At 29.7% G+C, this 18,540-nt stretch overlaps 1 protein-coding gene across 3 annotated transcripts in view; it reads left to right on the forward strand.

The window, feature by feature from the left end:
• LOC107442093 (synaptic vesicular amine transporter) overlaps positions 1-18,540 on the forward strand; it is a 41,907-nt gene continuing 23,367 nt past the window's right edge. Inside the window, exons 1-5 of one of the 3 annotated variants that reach the window (XM_043056646.3) lie at positions 1-122; positions 8,338-8,427; positions 13,720-13,826; positions 15,234-15,390; positions 16,764-17,160. In XM_043056646.3, the coding sequence (XP_042912580.1) occupies positions 15,261-15,390; positions 16,764-17,160 (527 nt within the window). In that variant the 5' untranslated portion in view covers positions 1-122; positions 8,338-8,427; positions 13,720-13,826; positions 15,234-15,260. Of the gene's footprint in view, positions 123-4,218; positions 4,361-8,337; positions 8,428-13,719; positions 13,827-15,233; positions 15,391-16,763; positions 17,161-18,540 lie in introns of those variants that run through there. The other 2 variants (XM_071188276.2, XM_071188278.2) reach the window with 2 other exon arrangements.

Raw genomic sequence — 18,540 nt, forward strand, 5'->3', positions numbered from 1 at the left:
GAAAATTTTTGTTGAGTTGTGGCTCTTTTGGCGCGTCTTGGCGACATAATCCTTTAAGCTGTCATCCTTGATCAGTTGATGGTCAGAGAGCGGAAGGATTTACCTTTCAACTCTTCATTAAGGTAGGAAGATTTTTCGCTTTCGTTTTTCATTTGCTTCTTATTGGAATATTTTGGTATTGTCAAAAGTTACTTCCGATATTTTTTAAATTTTGGTGAAGTTATTTTTTTTTAAATTTAATTAAAAATGCAGATATTCTTGTTTTTATATTTTTACATTTATATGCACTAAAATTTAAAACTGATATGTGTATAGTTAACAAAAATTAAAAATGATAAACAAATTAAAGAAATAACATTTTAAAACATTTATGATGAATTTTTCACAATAAATAAAGAAATTAATCCGCTTTTTTTTAAATTTTAGTTCATATAAATGTAAAAAAATAAAAAATGAATGTATGCATTTTAATTAAATTTAAAAAAATAACTTCTCCTAATAAATTAATCCGATTTTTTTAAATTTTGGAGAAATTATTTTTTAAAATTTAATTAAAAATGCAGATATTCATTTTTTATTTTTTTACATTTATATAAACTAAAATATAAAAAAATCGGATTAATTTATTAATTTTAGTTCATATAAATGCAAAAGAAATAAAAAATTAATATCTGCATTTTTAATTAAATTTTAATAAAAAACTTCTCAAAAATTGAAAAAAAAATCTGATTAATTTATTTATTTATAATGAAAAATTCATCATAAATGTTGTAAAATGTTATTTCTTTAATTTGTTTATTATTTTTAATTTTTGTTAACTACACACTATCCATTTTAAATTTTCTGTCTTTTTAAAGTAATACCAAAAAATCAGGATTTAATTAACAATGTTTGAACTAAGTGGCAGATAACTAAGGATCAACAAGTGGAAATTTCCTTGATTTAGCTTCCACTTAAGTTCAAATAAATTTTACCAAATAGTTGTCAAATTCCTGTTAATAAATTTGATTTACCAATATTATGTGGTGTTATGGAGCGTTTTATAATAAATAATTGAAAACAAAAACATATTTTATGAAAAAAATTTTATAAAAAATTTAATTTCTTTTTTGTGAACAACTGGGAGTCCTTATTTTTCTAAAAGAAAGTTTTTATGAAAAAATTTAAAATTTATACAAAAAATATAATTGCTATAATATAGTGCTTCGTGAAACCCTAGGATTCGGTGAAAAAGTGACAGGGAATACAAGAGTTTACAGCTATGATTTTATGAAACATTATTAGTTACGTAACCCTGTAATTAAATTTATAGCCAATTAATTTCTCATTAATTATTTAATATCCATCTGATTGCTAATCTCAAGGTTTTCATCCTTTTCCTTTTTTATTTAAATGAAAACCGCATTTCAGCTAATTTATATTCAGTTTATGCATAAAATAAAATAAAAAGAAGAACTAGACTGATGTTATTCCAAGCCTGGAAATTCAAATGTCTGGTATAAAACCCAATTTTAAAACAAGTATAGATAAACTGTAAGAATAAAAAATTTCATTCTTCACTCATTCATTAAATATTTTCGAAATAATTAATAAATTAAAACCATTAATTATTTTCAAAATAAATAATTGCCGTTCACTATTAAATATTTAATAGTTTATGAAATTTCTCAAGTCTCGGGGTTCCACTTAAGCGGGTCAAATATTTAGGGTTCCGAACCCAAAAACAATTGGGCTTCGCCAGCTTAAAAGATTTTTGAAAAAGATTCTAAAAGAATTGGCTTTTTTGATGTTATTCCCAAATTTTATTTCTAGAAAATATATTATATTCATTTTAGTTCATTATTATAATTATTTTGGTTTTGAATCAGTGTTTTTAGAGTTTTCCTGAAAATAATTAAAAAAATTGAAATCATTAATTTAAATTAATCACAGCCGTTCATTGATAAATATGTTCAGAATTATTTATGAAATTTCTTAATTAAGTATTGGGATTCCGCTAAAAGAAGCTCAGATATTTAGGTTTCAGTAGCAGAAAAAATTAGGCACCATTAGCTTAAATTTTTTTTTTAAAAGATTCCAAAATAATTAACTTATACTTTTTTGATTTTATTCCCTAATTTTATGCCTAGAAAATATTTATATTCATTTTAGTCTCTTATTATTATTATTTTGATTTTGAATCAGTGTTTTAAGAGTTTTCCTGAAAAAGTAGTTACTGAAATACCCTTTTGGTTAAAAAAATTTTTTTTGTAAGGAATTCTTTAAAAAATATTTGCAATAATTATCATGTTAATTCCTATCTCTAGATCGAATTATAAAGTTTCTATAAAGTTTTTATAGGGACTTAAATTCAAACTTAATTGTTGTTAGAGTTTAAAGTTCATATTTATGTCAGGCTTCAACATTTTGCAGAATTACCCACGTAACAGATCTACAATTATCAAGATACTAACAAAATTTTCATCAAAAAGATCTAACTAACTAACTAATTAATTTTTTTCAGAGTACCTATCCATGTATGGATATCTGCTCTTTCATCTAAATTGAATAATATGTGGTGGAAGGGAAAGGAGGTGCTGCGTTAACATTAAGTTAAATCTCAGAATGAACAATAATTGATAATATCAAGTCTGAGTCATACATAAAAATAAATCGCAAGTTGATACATAATAGAGGGAACAAATTGAAGATAAAGATAAAGAAAGAATATTTACACTATTTACAAATTTACAAAAGGGGGTAGACTCCCTGTGCACTCTTAAAAAAGATCTAGAGCAGTCAATTTATATTAGTCGTTGAGAATAAATTTTCTTAGTAGTAGCAACATTATAGCGTTTTGACGTATTAAATCTTCTATTTAAAGTTTCAAAAAAATATTCAACATACCACAACAAATCAATAATTTTCAAAAACATGTCTATTAATTAGCTTATTTCTTTACCATTCAATTGCGCTTCGTCGATTCATCATACATTCCTACTCAGATGAATTAGTTAGAGCCTCTCGCAGGGCTGATGCTAAGATAACTACAACAGATGAGTATGAAATTAGCTTATTTAGCTCTTAAATTTTTACATAGCTGTCAACTTGTACGACCGTTGAGAAATAAATTTCTTAGTGGTAGCATCATTAGCATTTTGGCGTATTAAATCTTTAATTATAAAGTTTCAAAAGTATTTTTATACTACCCCGAGAAATCAATAAATTTAACAAAAATGTGTAGATAAGACATATTTGTTGGCTAATTATGCTTATAATTGTCTTAATAGCTTTGTTTTTTAGAAAATTCCTCCAAACTTAATTGTTGTTTTACTACCACTTAGTAAAATCCTTTTCTGCAACCGTACAAGTTGGCAGATATGAAACCACTAGAAATGTTCAACTAATTGCTTTAAGCGTTTAGCAACCACGATTCTGTAAACAACTAAGAGCTAAAATATGATTACTTACAATGTCCTGCCTAGCTAAAATTTTCAATCGAAAAATGCTGTTCCGAAAAGGGTTAACGCACTTAAGCCGAGATCGGCTTTAGTACATCAAATTTAAATGGTATTACGTAATTTGGTTAGATGGTCAAGCGGTAGTGATAAATGAAAGAAAATCGGGAAAAATAAGTAAATTCGCAACGCGGGATTTGGAATCCGTTGTTACCTAAAGGCAAACCTACTAAGGGATTTATATGTCTTAAAGTCTATGTCCATCTAGATGGACTCAGATGGCAAAAATTGTATCTCCTTAGACGTAACATGGGTCATGTGTCTATAAGTTAGCTCTTACTCAACATAGAGATGGACAATTAATTGTACCACGCGGGTTTTAACCCCGAATCTTCTCAGAAATAACAGTGAGAAGCTGCGAATGAGAACAGGGTTCATATGCACCTGGAAAAAATAAATAAGTGGTAGTAATATTATTACAATTTTTTTAAATATTTTTACGTTTGTAGCTAGTAGCATATTTTATTTTCTCTTAATAAAAATGTTGCCATGGGTGACTAAAATTGCAAAAAGTGCTAACTATTAAAATTCGAAATTATATTTAACGAAATGAAATTTGTCAACTTTGTAAAGCACATTTTTTTTTCAGTTTACTATAAGAGTAAATGCAAGAAATGTTTGCATATGCATAACATGAAATGTGAGTCATAGTGGTAGATACGACTAAATAATTAAATAGATAATAATTAAATAAAAGTGATTTGAGTTGCTACCACTTTTTACATAAATATTCGTCCGTGGCATCCCTGTAATAAATATCGAAGGGGGAAGATATGAAATTTCATTTCGATAGTGGAAGCTAATGTTATGTACTTTTCAGACTCTTTGAAACAAAATTGATGCCAGTCATCACTTTTTTTCAGGTGCGTACAAACCCTGTTAATATAAGTTTTAAATATTAACCCGTTTTGTCCCGAATTTATATATTGAAATGACACAAAAAGTGGTTTTATGGAAAAAATGGTATAATATATTATCGAAATTAATTGGTTTTTCTACTGTTAGAGCATTCAAAAAGTGATAGATCAGAAAGTACTTGCTCCTTATAATTCGTGATCTAATCCGAATTAACTAAATCATCATGGTATCTGAAAATCTTTTAATTCACTCAAATAAATGAAAATACTGAAAAAAGTTTCCCATCGCAATGAATGTCTTTGAAAAAAGGAACTGTCCTAAATATCTGAAGCTGGGCGTTAACCGGTAAAAATTGTTTTGTAATGGGAAAATCTAGCAGTTAATAATTAAACTCTGAATAATTTATAATAAACTGCATGAAATATTACAGATAATATTGTTAGCACAAATATTTGTCGGGATTAATACAATTCGTAAAAAATTTAAAAAGTGATAGCAAGACTTCGAAAATAAGATGTATTTTAATATATTTTTATTCACCACCATGTTAAGTATTTCCCAGTAAATATATATATTCATATATTTATTTTTAGTTTTCAATTTAATAATAAAAAGAGTTTTTTTTAAAAATTTTTTAAGGACTTTTAATCATTTCCGAAACAGCAAATTTCGATTTAAAATGTTGCGTTTTAATTGGCGTTATAATAACAAAAACTGCTGCAAAAGGTAATTACAATTCATTAGGGTCGAGGAAAGCCCACAAGTGCATACTCATTGATTTAAATTTTTTAAGGACCTTTAATCGTTTCCGGAACAACAAATTTCGATTTAAAATGTTGCGTTTCAATTGGCGTTATAATGACAAAAACTGCTGCGAGATGTAATTACAATTGATTTGGGTTGAGAAAAGCCAACAAGTGTATACTCATTGATTTAAATTTTTTAAGGACCTTTAATCGTTTCCGGAACAACAAATTTCGATTTAAAATGTTGCGTTTCAATTGGCGTTATAATGACAAAAACTGCTGCGAGATGTAATTACAATTGATTTGGGTTGAGAAAAGCCAACAAGTGTATACTCATTGATTTAAATTTTTTAAGGACCTTTAATCATTTCCGGAACAGCAAATTTCGATTTAAAATGTTGCGTTTTAATTGGCGTTATAATAACAAAAACTGCTGCAAAAGGTAATTACAATTCATTAGGGTCGAGGAAAGCCCACAAGTGCATACTCATTGATTTAAATTTTTTAAGGACCTTTAATCGTTTCCGGAACAACAAATTTCGATTTAAAATGTTGCGTTTCAATTGGCGTTATAATGACAAAAACTGCTGCGAGATGTAATTACAATTGATTTGGGTTGAGAAAAGCCAACAAGTGTATACTCATTGATTTAAATTTTTTAAGGACCTTTAATCATTTCCGGAACAGCAAATTTCGATTTAAAATGTTGCGTTTTAATTGGCGTTATAATAACAAAAACTGCTGCAAAAGGTAATTACAATTCATTAGGGTCGAGGAAAGCCCACAAGTGCATACTCATTGATTTAAATTTTTTAAGGACCTTTAATCGTTTCCGGAACAACAAATTTCGATTTAAAATGTTGCGTTTCAATTGGCGTTATAATGACAAAAACTGCTGCGAGATGTAATTACAATTGATTTGGGTTGAGAAAAGCCAACAAGTGTATACTCATTGATTTAAATTTTTTAAGGACCTTTAATCATTTCCGGAACAGCAAATTTCGATTTAAAATGTTGCGTTTTAATTGGCGTTATAATAACAAAAACTGCTGCAAAAGGTAATTACAATTCATTAGGGTCGAGGAAAACCCACAAGTGCATACTCATTGATTTAAATTTTTTAAGGACCTTTAATCGTTTCCGGAACAACAAATTTCGATTTAAAATGTTGCGTTTCAATTGGCGTTATAATGACAAAAACTGCTGCGAGATGTAATTACAATTGATTTGGGTTGAGAAAAGCCAACAAGTGTATACTCATTGATTTAAATTTTTTAAGGACCTTTAATCGTTTCCGGAACAACAAATTTCGATTTAAAATGTTGCGTTTCAATTGGCGTTATAATGACAAAAACTGCTGCGAGATGTAATTACAATTGATTTGGGTTGAGAAAAGCCAACAAGTGTATACTCATTGATTTAAATTTTTTAAGGACCTTTAATCATTTCCGGAACAGCAAATTTCGATTTAAAATGTTGCGTTTTAATTGGCGTTATAATAACAAAAACTGCTGCAAAAGGTAATTACAATTGATTAGGGTCGAGGAAAGCCAACAAGTGTATACTCATTGATTTAAATTTTTTAAGGACCTTTAACCCTTTCCGGAACAACTAATTTCGATTCAAAATTTTATTCAGGCAGGACATGAGCAATTGCAACTTAAGACAATACATTCTAAATTAAGCTGCATACTTAAGTTCTTTGTTGTTTAGAGAAATGTAGTTGTTAAAAGTAGCAACAACCCATATTTATAACTATTAAAAACTTTTACTTATGTTATAACTCTAAGGAAAATGTTGGTAGCCAAGTACTTTTTGATATCTAAACAAGTTATAATATAGTTTTTTTGCCTGTTTTTACTCATTTTGATCTTGATATATTGGTTGTTTGTATCACTGAACGATAGTTTAGAATGATTATGACTTAACACATTGCTGACCGGCAACTTTTCTGAAAATTACCCCATGTGCCCGGCTATTGTTTTTGAAAGCGGATGTGGAAGTAAAACAATATAAATAGTATCATACCTGCCAACTCTTCCGGATTTTCCGGAAGATTTTATTTTCATATTTAAAGTGGTAGCAATACTCAGGTTATTCCAATTAACTTTTTGAATTATAATGATAATTATAAATGAGTTTGACCACCACTACATATAAATAATTACAATAAATATATGAAAGCATAATAATCTTCTCGAGAGTGCATTTCAACGGGATCAAAATATAAATATATTTTTGAGTCAGATTGTTTTTCGTTTATTGTTTTACAACCACTCTAAAAATCCATTGTCGGAACGAGTGAAAGTTGGCAGGTATGATATAGACTTTAAAAAATTTTTAATTTTTAATACCGTATGATAAAAAGTGTAACATCACCTACGTGGAATGATAAGCCACAAATTTCGCAAATATATCAGGTTTCGTAAAGTTATAATAAATTGGTAGAGAATTAATTAGTAGAGAATTAATTAGTAAAACTTGAAAAGTTAGGAAAATTAAGCCCACTTTTTAAAATAGTCACCACGAGATCACTGCTAACGAAAACACGAGTTAACTCGTGACTGGTCATCAACGCTTGGTCACGAAAACACGAGTTAACTCGTGACCGGTCAGCAATGTGTTAACAGCTGATACTTCGCTTAGTGGCTATTCCAGTAAGGCTGTTTTTCGAAGCCTCCGTCGTAATATGAAATTATGCTTTTTTACGAATACATATCATATTTTTATTGCTGCTGTGAGTTTGAAACTGTTACTCAGGACTGTTAGGTGAAGTTTAGCCTATCCAAAGCAGGAACTGTCTTCACTTATTTTGAAAATGGCGCAAAACGTCAATATGGAGAAAAGCAACAGTTTTGTGAAAATGAAAAGAATTGTGGTATCATTTTTTAATACTTAAAGACTTACACCAATGCTGCAGTACTTGGGCTCATAAAAATTTGCAAAAACTGAGACCAAGGCAGTGATTTTGATAATTTTTATCGAAATGGGAAAATGTCGCCAAACTGGCAGGAAAAAAGTTTAATAACTTTTCAAAAATTTGAGTTATTTATCTGTTCTAAAGCCCAGATAATTCTTCACGGCAAGATTATATACATAGTTTAAAATCCTCGCATTGCTTCAAGTGTAAGGCACTTTAACTATGACTTTTTTTATTTTCCTGGCCACAGAGCTTCGAAAAACAGCATTAAGGACTTAAATAAATTAACCATATTGACTCATCTCCGCTATTGCAGGTTATTTAGAAAAAGCGGGACCAAGTGTTGTCCTGCTTGCATTCAAAGTAAATTGATTTCAATTCGAACTCCTTTGAAGTGCTGAGACAGGTAAGTGACATTTTTAGAGTAGCTATAATTAATTAGAGTAAAAAGAAAATTTTGGCATCCCAACTATTTTATTATCGATTTAATTCTCTGCATTATTTTATTTACCTAATGTGAAATAAAAATCACGCAGGCATACACTAAACCAATGTAGATTAGTTACGTTAACATGTTGAATGACACGCTAATTTTACATGGCTTGCCCGTCTGGCCAAAATGTCTCAAGTTATTTTTAATCAATCTCAGTCAAAAATCTCAGTACATATTGCATTAATTTCTTCAAAACATTTTTGTAACGATAATAATATAAAAAAATTTAAAAAAATTTACATTTTCTCGAATTATGTGTTTTTAATAATCTTGACTTCGCCGGTCACCGGTGACCCCCGTGGTGCTACGAACAAACTCAGTGCCGGTCACCGGTGACCCCCATGGCATTCAACTTGTTAAAATTGCAAGCAAAAACAATTCTGTTATATTAAACATACCCATATTAATGCGATAATTTTATGTTATATTTCCCGGATTAATAAATACCCTTGAAAATGTCACTTACTTACTTCATCCACTAAGCTCTCCATTTGTAACTAGCATTTAAACGCTTCCAGACATGACAGAATGTCTGTGTATATTAAATTGATCTATAGTAATATTATTATTAAATTGACCTATAGTAATATCATTATTAAATTGATCTATAGTAATATTATTATTAAATTGATCTATAGTAATTATTTAAAATATTTTGTTTCCCTAATTTTGTTTTTCTTGTTTTTGGTTTCTAACTTTTCATTTAAATTGTTTACATAAGACAAATTTAGTTTTAACTGTTCTTAGCGCTTTTCCAATCTGACTTATTACTTTAAAGTATTTTTTCTCTCGGTTTTGTTTTCTTAAAATTTGCTTTAATCAATTTCATACTTTAATTGGAATCCATTTTTTTACATTCATAATTTTATAGATTTCCTCAAAGGGAGACGCTGGCATGTTTCGTTTTTTTACCCTTTCGAAGGCCGTGGGAAGTATACTTCCCACCACTTTTAATTTAGGTTTCCATTTGTTAATAACTTCAGCTTTGTTGGAGTACGTTTGACTAAAATTGGTAACCATTTGTTAGTTTAAAAAAAACGCTTAAAAGTTATAAAATACATAATTCTTTTTGAAGTTGGTAGCATTTATAAAATTTATTTTATAAATAACGAAAAATAAAAGTCAATAAGTAATATATGGTCGTGTTAAATATATTTACCATAAAAAAATTGCCTTTTCATAAACTAAATGGATTTTTTCTTTCTTATATCAATTACTATTCTTAAAACAATTTCAATTCAAAAAATACTTTAATTTACCTTTACTAGAAATAAATGGCCCGTGAAAGGGCTAAAGATATAAATTACTACTGAAATAATTGTGCTTCCAGTTTTTATCTTTATAATTTCATAATTGTTGATTTCTAGCACCAACGAGTTATTATTTTTCTTTTGAAAAAGTCAATTTAAGTTTCAAAGGAAATTTCCAGAATGCAAACGCAGTTTTAGTGGTTGAATATCTTGTTTCGAGAAAAATGCAAAATATTTCTGTGTTATTTTTTATTTGATAATATTTGTAATGAAGAAATATGATTAGTGGGATATTCATGTTACATAATGCTCATTTTTAAGTTTTTAAACGTCTAATAAAGTGATTTGAAGGTCTAACAAACTATCGAAGGTCGCGTACTAAACAGGTTGCATCGTTACATCACAATTTCAGTCAGAGAATATTCTTCCGATTTGACTAGGATTAGATTTCTTCGCATTTAACTTTTTCTTCCTCTTCTTATTTTTCTTTTCATTTCTATTTTTCAGGTTTCACTATGAATTAAAATGCAATACAATTCGAGAACATATAAATAACCGTTTTCTTTTCTCTTTTTTTTCAGTGTTAACGTGAAGTTTTCCCACACATAATTTAAATTTATAATATAATTCTAAATAAAAAGAAAACAGGTGTAAAAGACTAATTAAATTATTCTTTTAAATCTACGCCAATGTTTACCTGGGGGTAGAAAACGGTGATCAACGCAGAATTTTCATCAAAGATATTTTTAATGTTTATTTTTATTATTTTATATTGATTTAAGTCAAAATAATTGAAAAATGTTATATAATAATTTATGGTTATGAAATACAACATGAAACACCAGTGTGTTTTACTGCGTTAAAAACAAAATCTTTCAAACACGGCTCACTTCCAATTTTGCACTTCTTAACAGTTATTTAGATCTAAGAGAAGTAATTATTGACCATTGAAATTTCTTTAATTTACAAAATCAATTATTTATAAATATTTGAATAAAAATGCAAAAAAAATTTTTAGAACTATTTTTTTTTTAATTTCGTATTCCAGTACGAATAATAATATCCAGTAAAAATTTTAATACCTTACAATTCAAAATTCCTTTTAACCCTTTAACGGGCCTTTTATTTCTAGTAAAGGTAAATTAAAGTATTTTTGGAATTGAAATTGTTTTAAGAACAGTAATTGATATGAAAAAAAACTCATTTGGTTTATAAAAATGCCATTTTTTTGGTGGTAAATATATTTAGCATGATCTATTAGGAACTCACTGACTTTTATTTTTCTTTATTTATAAAATAAATTCCTTAAATGCTACAAACTTCAAAAGGAATTATGTATTTTATAACTTTTATACGTTTTTTAAAAGTGACAAATGGCTACCAATTTTATTCAAACTCACTTCAAGAAAGCTGAAGTTATTGAAAAATGGAAACCTAAATTAAAAGTGGTAAAACGTGGTGGTAAGTATACTTACCACGGCCTTCAAAAGGGTTAACTGTTATTAAATAAAATAAGGAAAGATAATAAGTGAAAATTATAAACTATTTTTACATGAAATGTTGAAAATTAAAATGATATTAATATGTCCAAATTTTCGACAGATTTCCTGTCCAAACTATTGGGACTATATTTCTTGTTTTGAGTTACCCTCATATTTTGAGGGTCATGAAAACGAATCCATCGGAAAAAAGGGCATTATGTATAATTTCATCGTATACAAATGTTTACTAGCACATTTAAGGTTGGGATTTCGAACCATTAAGTCTAAATCCTTGTATGAGAAAATCCGATCATTAGATCAGTAGTTATGTTAGGCTTTGTACAAAGTATATGCTGCCTTTATAGAAATAAAATTTTTATAATTTATTTTCATATATAAACAAAACGACATTAATAATTTGTGTAGTTATTATAATTATATTTCAGTTATTTGTGTAGAATTATTGTAGTTATTATATAATTTGCAAATGTTTAAAAAGAATTTACGTGAAGTCTATTGTCCAAACAAGTTGGTTCAGATTTTGCAGAGAAAGAAGTTTTTCCTAAAAAAAACTGGCTGATAGATAAATAAAAATTACATTATATGTTATTAAAATTATATTTTAGTTATTTGTGTACCATTATTGCAGTTATTGTATAATTTATAAATGCTTAAAGGGAATTTACTTCAAGTCTATTGTCCAGACAAGTTGGCTCAGATTTTGCAGAGAAAGAAGTTTTTCCTAAAAAAAACTAGCTTGTAGATAAATAAAAATATTTATGGCATCTTTTGAAAGGCTGACGTAATTTGAAAATTCTTCGGAGTCAATTGATAAGGAAGTCCCGCAGTGGTATTTGCAATAAAGCTTCCAAATATTCGGAGGGACTTTATGAATGGGACGAAGGCTTCTATCCTTCATATTTAATTAAATGGAAGGAAGGGACGCTAAATTATTGCTTTTTAAGACGGTGATTTTCTATAAGCGAGGGTCGGATATTTTTGTCTTTAATAGTACGCTTGCTTAAGGAGAGATATGATGTCTTGAAAAAAGAAAAAATAAAGCAATTAAGTTTTATCCTTCAGACGTTATGAATAAACAGGATTAGATTAAAATGTTTGATATAAATTATTAAAGAAAAATTGAAAGATAACATTAGAAAATGTTTCAAAACATTCTAATCTCAGAGAGCAAAACAAAGTTTATTTTCACTCAGCTAAAGCCTTTTAATGTAAACCTAAAAAGGTTTCTCATGCGGTTTACGTGTAAACCTTCTAACCTTAAAACAAGATCTGTGACATCTGCTATATTCTACGTACATTACCCTAATCCAAAACCTTGGTAAACAACCTTCTATATAAAAACCTTAAATCGAGGTTAACTTGGGGTTTTTAAGCGTGAAAAAATCCTTTAATCCTTAATCCTTTAAAAAATCCCGTTTAGAAAAAATTGGTGGTGCGCTTAAAGATTTGACCTCTTAAAAAAGAAAAAGAAATAAAGCAATTGAGTTTTATCCTTCAGACGTTATGAATAAACAGGATCAGATTAAATTGTTTGATATAAATTAATAATTAAAATGTAAGATATTATAAAAAAAAGTCATAACAACGCTCTAAAGTTTAACGTGTTTAAGATAACTGTGGCAAAATTGTGGCGATGATTTTAATCTACATATGCATAATCTTGCCGTGACGAATTATCTAGGCTTTAGAGCAGACAAATAATTTAAATATTTTAAAAGTTATAAATTTTTTTTTAAAAAAATCACCAATTGGTGCCATTTTAATAACTAGAAGAAAATTATCAAATGACTGCCATATTCTCAGTTTTTGAAAATATTATGACCCCAAGTAATGCAGCATTGCAGCTAGCTCTTAAATGTTAAAAAAAAATAGACCACAGACGCTTTTCATTTTCACATAACTGTTGCTTTTCTCCATACTGATGTTAGGCACCATTTTCACAATAAGCGTAGACAGCGGCGGCTTTAGTTAGGCTAAACTTGACCTAACAATCATGAGTAATAGTTGAAACTCACAGCAGTCATAAAAATAGCATATTTTTTGCAAAAAAGGATAATTTTTTATTACGACGAACCCTTCGAAAAACAACTTTAAACGATTTAGTGTTTATATTCATTCAGACAGCATTTTAAAGAACTCGGAGTGCGAAGGATTAAAAATGCAATGTGTTTACATTTCAAATTAAAATGTAAATATTATAGTTTTCAATATGTTACTGTAGATTGAACTATCTGGTTTCTTAAAAATAAAACATATTATTAATAAAACGCTTGAACCACTTATTTCATTTTTGAAAAAAAGAACTGCCGTTTTAAAGGGATGGTAAAGCATAAATGAGTTAACATGCGAGTAATAATGTTAATTAAGCTTGAGATTATTAATGACATCTGTAATCTTTTATTAATTATAAACTTTATTAAAAACTTATTTTTTTAATATTGATTTCTTTATAGTATGCCACTGACAAACATAAACAGAATGTGATTCTTCTATAGAAAAAGCTATCTGGTGCTTATTAGCGAACATCTTGAACGAAGGAATACATTTTTCTTCTAATTCAGTAAGTTCGTTTTTCATTTGTTAAAAAAGATTTTCCTTAGAGCTGGATGCGATTTTCGATCCAGTGGCTTTTAACAGACCCCTCTCCCTTTAAGCATTTTTTTAAATAAATAAAAATCTAATTTTTGAATTTTTCTTTTCAGTTTAAATAACAAATTTTAAAAGAATTAAAAGCTTACCTTATAAATGTGATCAACGACAGTCAAGAAGAAAATCTAAAAAAAATAGAGAGCAAGTCATTAAAAGCTGTTGGATTGTAAATTAGCGGAGGCAGATTAGGAGGGGGCTACTGTAGCTACAGCACCAGATTATTAAATGTTCTCCACAAGTAGCCAATTGAAAAAGCATTAAATAAAAAATATATATAAATAAATAAAAATTTTAATTATTTTTATAACTGGCAGAAATTTAGAAATTTTATATTTTAATAAATTTTGTTTTTTAACTCATTAAAATAAGAGAACAGAGAACGGAAAAAAATAATGAATTACAGTAAAATATTTCATTAATTCTTGATTAACCGTGCAGTTATAATATTTAATTAATTCTTTAATTTTTTGTAACTTGCATTTGACTGATTCATCAGTTTTTGAATAGATGATTCAGGGTCATTAATGCAACTCTCGGCATTTGTTAATATATTTTTTTGCTGCATATATACACTTATATTGCGGTTAGAAAATTTTTCTAGGAGAAATTCAATGTAAACTTAAGGATTTCTTTTAAGTCATGAGGTAATGACTTCATTCTAGCTTTAATTCCAGCAAATTTTGAAAACATGCTATAAGATTGCGATATTTAATATAGGAATGCTTTTAAAATTATAGCAGTGTTAAAATATGAGAAAAAAAAGCTTTAACTTCATATGCTTATTTTAGTCGACACAAATTTTGCATGAGTAGAAAGTTGCAGTTTTAAAAGCTTCAAGCATGATCTTTTAACTGGTAACATTAGTACTAATACGTAAAACCTTCCAAAACATTTGATTCCTCAAAGAAAGATTGCTTTACATTGAGTAAGTATAAAAGTGTTGCCATATTTTTTCCAACTCCTATACCTTTTAGCCAATTTAAGAAAGTTACATGGTAACCAGTTAAAGTCAAGAAATTGTTAAAAATAGGAAAAAGTCAAAATGGATAACCAGTTAAAGAAAGTTACATAAAACTCTTAGTTTAAAGGGAATTTTTTGGTATCGTTATATTTCAGATAGTGATTGCTTCCGAAAAAGTCAAAATGGGTAACCAGTTAAAGGAAGTTACATAAAACTGTTAGTTTAAAGGCAATTGTTTGAAATCGCAGTATTTCATATAGTGATTGTTTCCGAAAAGGTCAAACTGGGTTACCAGTTAGAGAAAGTTACATATAACTGTTAGTTTAAAGGCAATTTTTTGAAATCGTTATATTTCAGATAGTGATCGTTTCCGAAAAAGTCAAAATGGGTTTCAAGCAACCAGATGAGCCAAGCTGTTGCAGTTGCATCACGCAATTCAGAGGTTCTCGAAAGTTGATCCTTCTTATTGTAGCTATAGCTTTACTCTTGGATAATATGTTACTTACATCCGTAGGTATGTATCAACTGTAATTACTTTTATAATAAAATTAAATATTATCATAATAAATACTTTGAATGAAATTAAAATACAGAGTAATTCAAAATGAATATAGCGATTACAAACGGCTATAACTAAGAAATGAAAAGGAATTTATCGATCAAAATTTACACAGTGTGTAGAAGAAACTTCAAAATTTTAAATACATGCATCACAGATTTTTTATCTGGCTTCCCTTGGTCAAGCGGACGACATCCAGGAGGCAGTTCATTTTACGGCATACATTCTTAAACATTTGTGCTGTCACCGACGCAAGTGTATTACAAATACTACTTTTTCCTTTGCACAAACATCCCGTTTCTTCAAACATCCAATGAGGCCGGGATAGTCTGGTTGGTAGGGCACTTGCCCCATGTCCAAGAGTTTGTGGGTTCGATCCCCGCCAGCCGAAGACTCCCCGTGTGGTAAATAGTGACTGATGCACGTTAAATCTGTCGAGTCGCAAAGTCCTCTATGTTCCCATAGCAAATCAAATTTTTGAGCTGCAATGACTCAGGGGATAGAGCATTCGCCTTCCAATGAGGCGAACCGGGTTCGAATCTAAGTCGATTCAAAGTCCGCATCCGACTTGCACCGACCACAGAGCTGACGTGAAATATCCTCAGTGGTAGACGGATCATGAGTTAGAGTCCCCTTGCCGTCAGGCTAACCGTGGGAGGTTCTCGTGGTCTTCCTCTCCATGTAACACAAATGCGGGTTAGCTCCATCAAAAAGTCCTCCGCGAAGGCAAATTTCTCCCAATACTCGATCTAGGTGTTCTCTTGTCATCTGGATTGGATTCAAAATTACAAGGCTACGGAGTTGAACATTAGTAGTCGTAAACCCATAAAATTGGGTCGGCTGTTCAAGGGCTGATATAAAAAAAAGGAAAGAAAAAACATCCTATGAAATCTGCGTATGTTGTTCCCATTTGGAGATTCATCATTGCAACGCTAACAAAATCTTCTCGGTACTGTGATGACAGAATGACAATTGTCAAATTCTAACTCGCGGAAGACTTTCTGCACGGAACTCGCCATTTTCACTAATGCACTTGCGCATGGGCAGGATTCCGCTTCACTGCGCCTGCGCCCTACGTAAAGAAATTTTGAAGTTCCATCTACATTCTATGTTAATCTTATTGATAAATTATTTTTCATTAAATAGTTACAGCTGTTTGTAATCTCTGTATTCATTTTGAATTACCCTGTATTATTAAGCACTACTTATTGAACACTGTTAATATAGAACACTGAAATTTTCGATGATTAAATAATTAAAATGTTTCATCACGTTTGTATCATCCTTAAAATTAAATCATTTTCAGCTATTTTTTTATTCCATTTCAGTTCCTATTATACCTTCATTCCTGTACCATCTACGTCATCAACCTACCGGCACTATTACAATACCGGAGCAAACTATTTCAAAGAAAATTTATTCAATTCCAAATATTCCAATAAATGATAAAAATGTTCCTTACTTTCTTCCGCGATTACCACTTCCTCGTAAAATTCAAAAAGCTCACGTCTGGGAGCCACCAGGATTTACAATAGTGCCAAATGATGAATTTTGGAAAGTTACTACGCATTCCACAAATAACGAGGAAGAATTGCTACCAACTGAATCCAGTCAAACAAGACACGATGATTTAGTTGATGAAAACTTTGAAGTCAGCTTGATGTTTGCATCAAAGCCTCTTATTCAAGCATTTGCAAATCCTTTTGTTGGGCCTTTGAGTAACAGGTAAGTGACCTTAACCAAATGGCGTCCTTTATTTAACGAGACAAACCCGAGATGCCAACTGCTCCAGATTCAGCAAAAAAACGATATGGAATACAAACTAAACTTTGCAAATTTTAGGTTCATTTTGCAAGCTTTTTAAAAGGCTCAACGTGGCTTACTGCAACTAAGTGGCATATCATAAGAAGTCTTCGAATTATTTAGAAGTAGTGGGGAGTTAATACCCCATAAATTGAATTTTTAAACCAAGAACCATACATTAAACGACAAGACTACTACACGAAATTATCTATCCGCTGTCCGGAGGAAGTTGGCATCTCTGGCATTACCTCCTAGAAGAAAGAAAGTCTCTGCAAGGGTTACCATAAACAGGAAATTTGATCCTTTAGTAGACCAAACGAAATGACATATTTCGTATTTTCACCAACTGCGCAGCTTAGTACCTTTATGTTCGTTACGTCAGACTACTAAATTGATCCGTGCTGAGGCCTTCTCTCTTCTTGGAGGTGTTGTCTCTGGTCAGATTCTTCATGCATGTATTTCGAATAAATAAAAAATGGTGGCCGAAATATTTTGTTGTCAGTCTATTTCAGCAAGAGATAATGCATTGATAACAACTACGTCTTATAAATGACAAAGCATTTGGTAAAGGTATCAGGTTAGATTCAGTAAATAATCAACTAATAAATCTTATATCATTCTTAATAAAATAGTTAGTACTAGTTTTAAATTTGGCTTATTCTTCTCAGATCGGAATCTAAATAAATCTCACTCCAATAGGTTAATCCATTCTAAGGCCATATTAACGATCGCCAATTTTTTTAAATGACTCTAGTAAACTAATTTATTTTTTTTTATTTTGGCTGCCATTTGTTTATAACTTCATCTAGGGTCAGGATAGCTTGGTTGGTAGGGCGCTCAGCCCATGTCCAAGACGTCGTGGGTTCGATCCCCGCCGGCCGAAGACTCACCGTGTAGTAAATGATGACTGATGCACATTAAATCTGCATAGTCACAAAGTCCGCCATGTTCCCATTACAAATCATACCTCTGGAGGTACTGATCCAGGAGTTTCCTTGTCTTCTGGATTGGTTCAAAATTACAAAGCTACGGAGTTGAACATTAGTAGCCGCAAACCCAATACTGGGTTGGCTGTTCAACGACAGTTATAAAAATAAAATATAAAAATAACTTTATCTGTGAGGAATGACGTTTAAATTAAATCACTAATCATATGCCAATTTTAGGAAATGTTTAAAAAGTTGTAATATAGAATTCCTGTCAGATTGCAACATTTGCAAAATTCATTTGTGAATAAAATGAAATTCAAGTCATTAAGCACCCTAAAGTGCGGTGATAATCGTACGTGCAACCAAAAAATGA

This window comes from Parasteatoda tepidariorum, chromosome 12, assembly GCF_982258835.1.
Source record: "Parasteatoda tepidariorum strain Cologne lab strain chromosome 12, Ptep-v5.0, whole genome shotgun sequence".
NCBI lineage: Eukaryota > Metazoa > Arthropoda > Arachnida > Araneae > Theridiidae > Parasteatoda > Parasteatoda tepidariorum.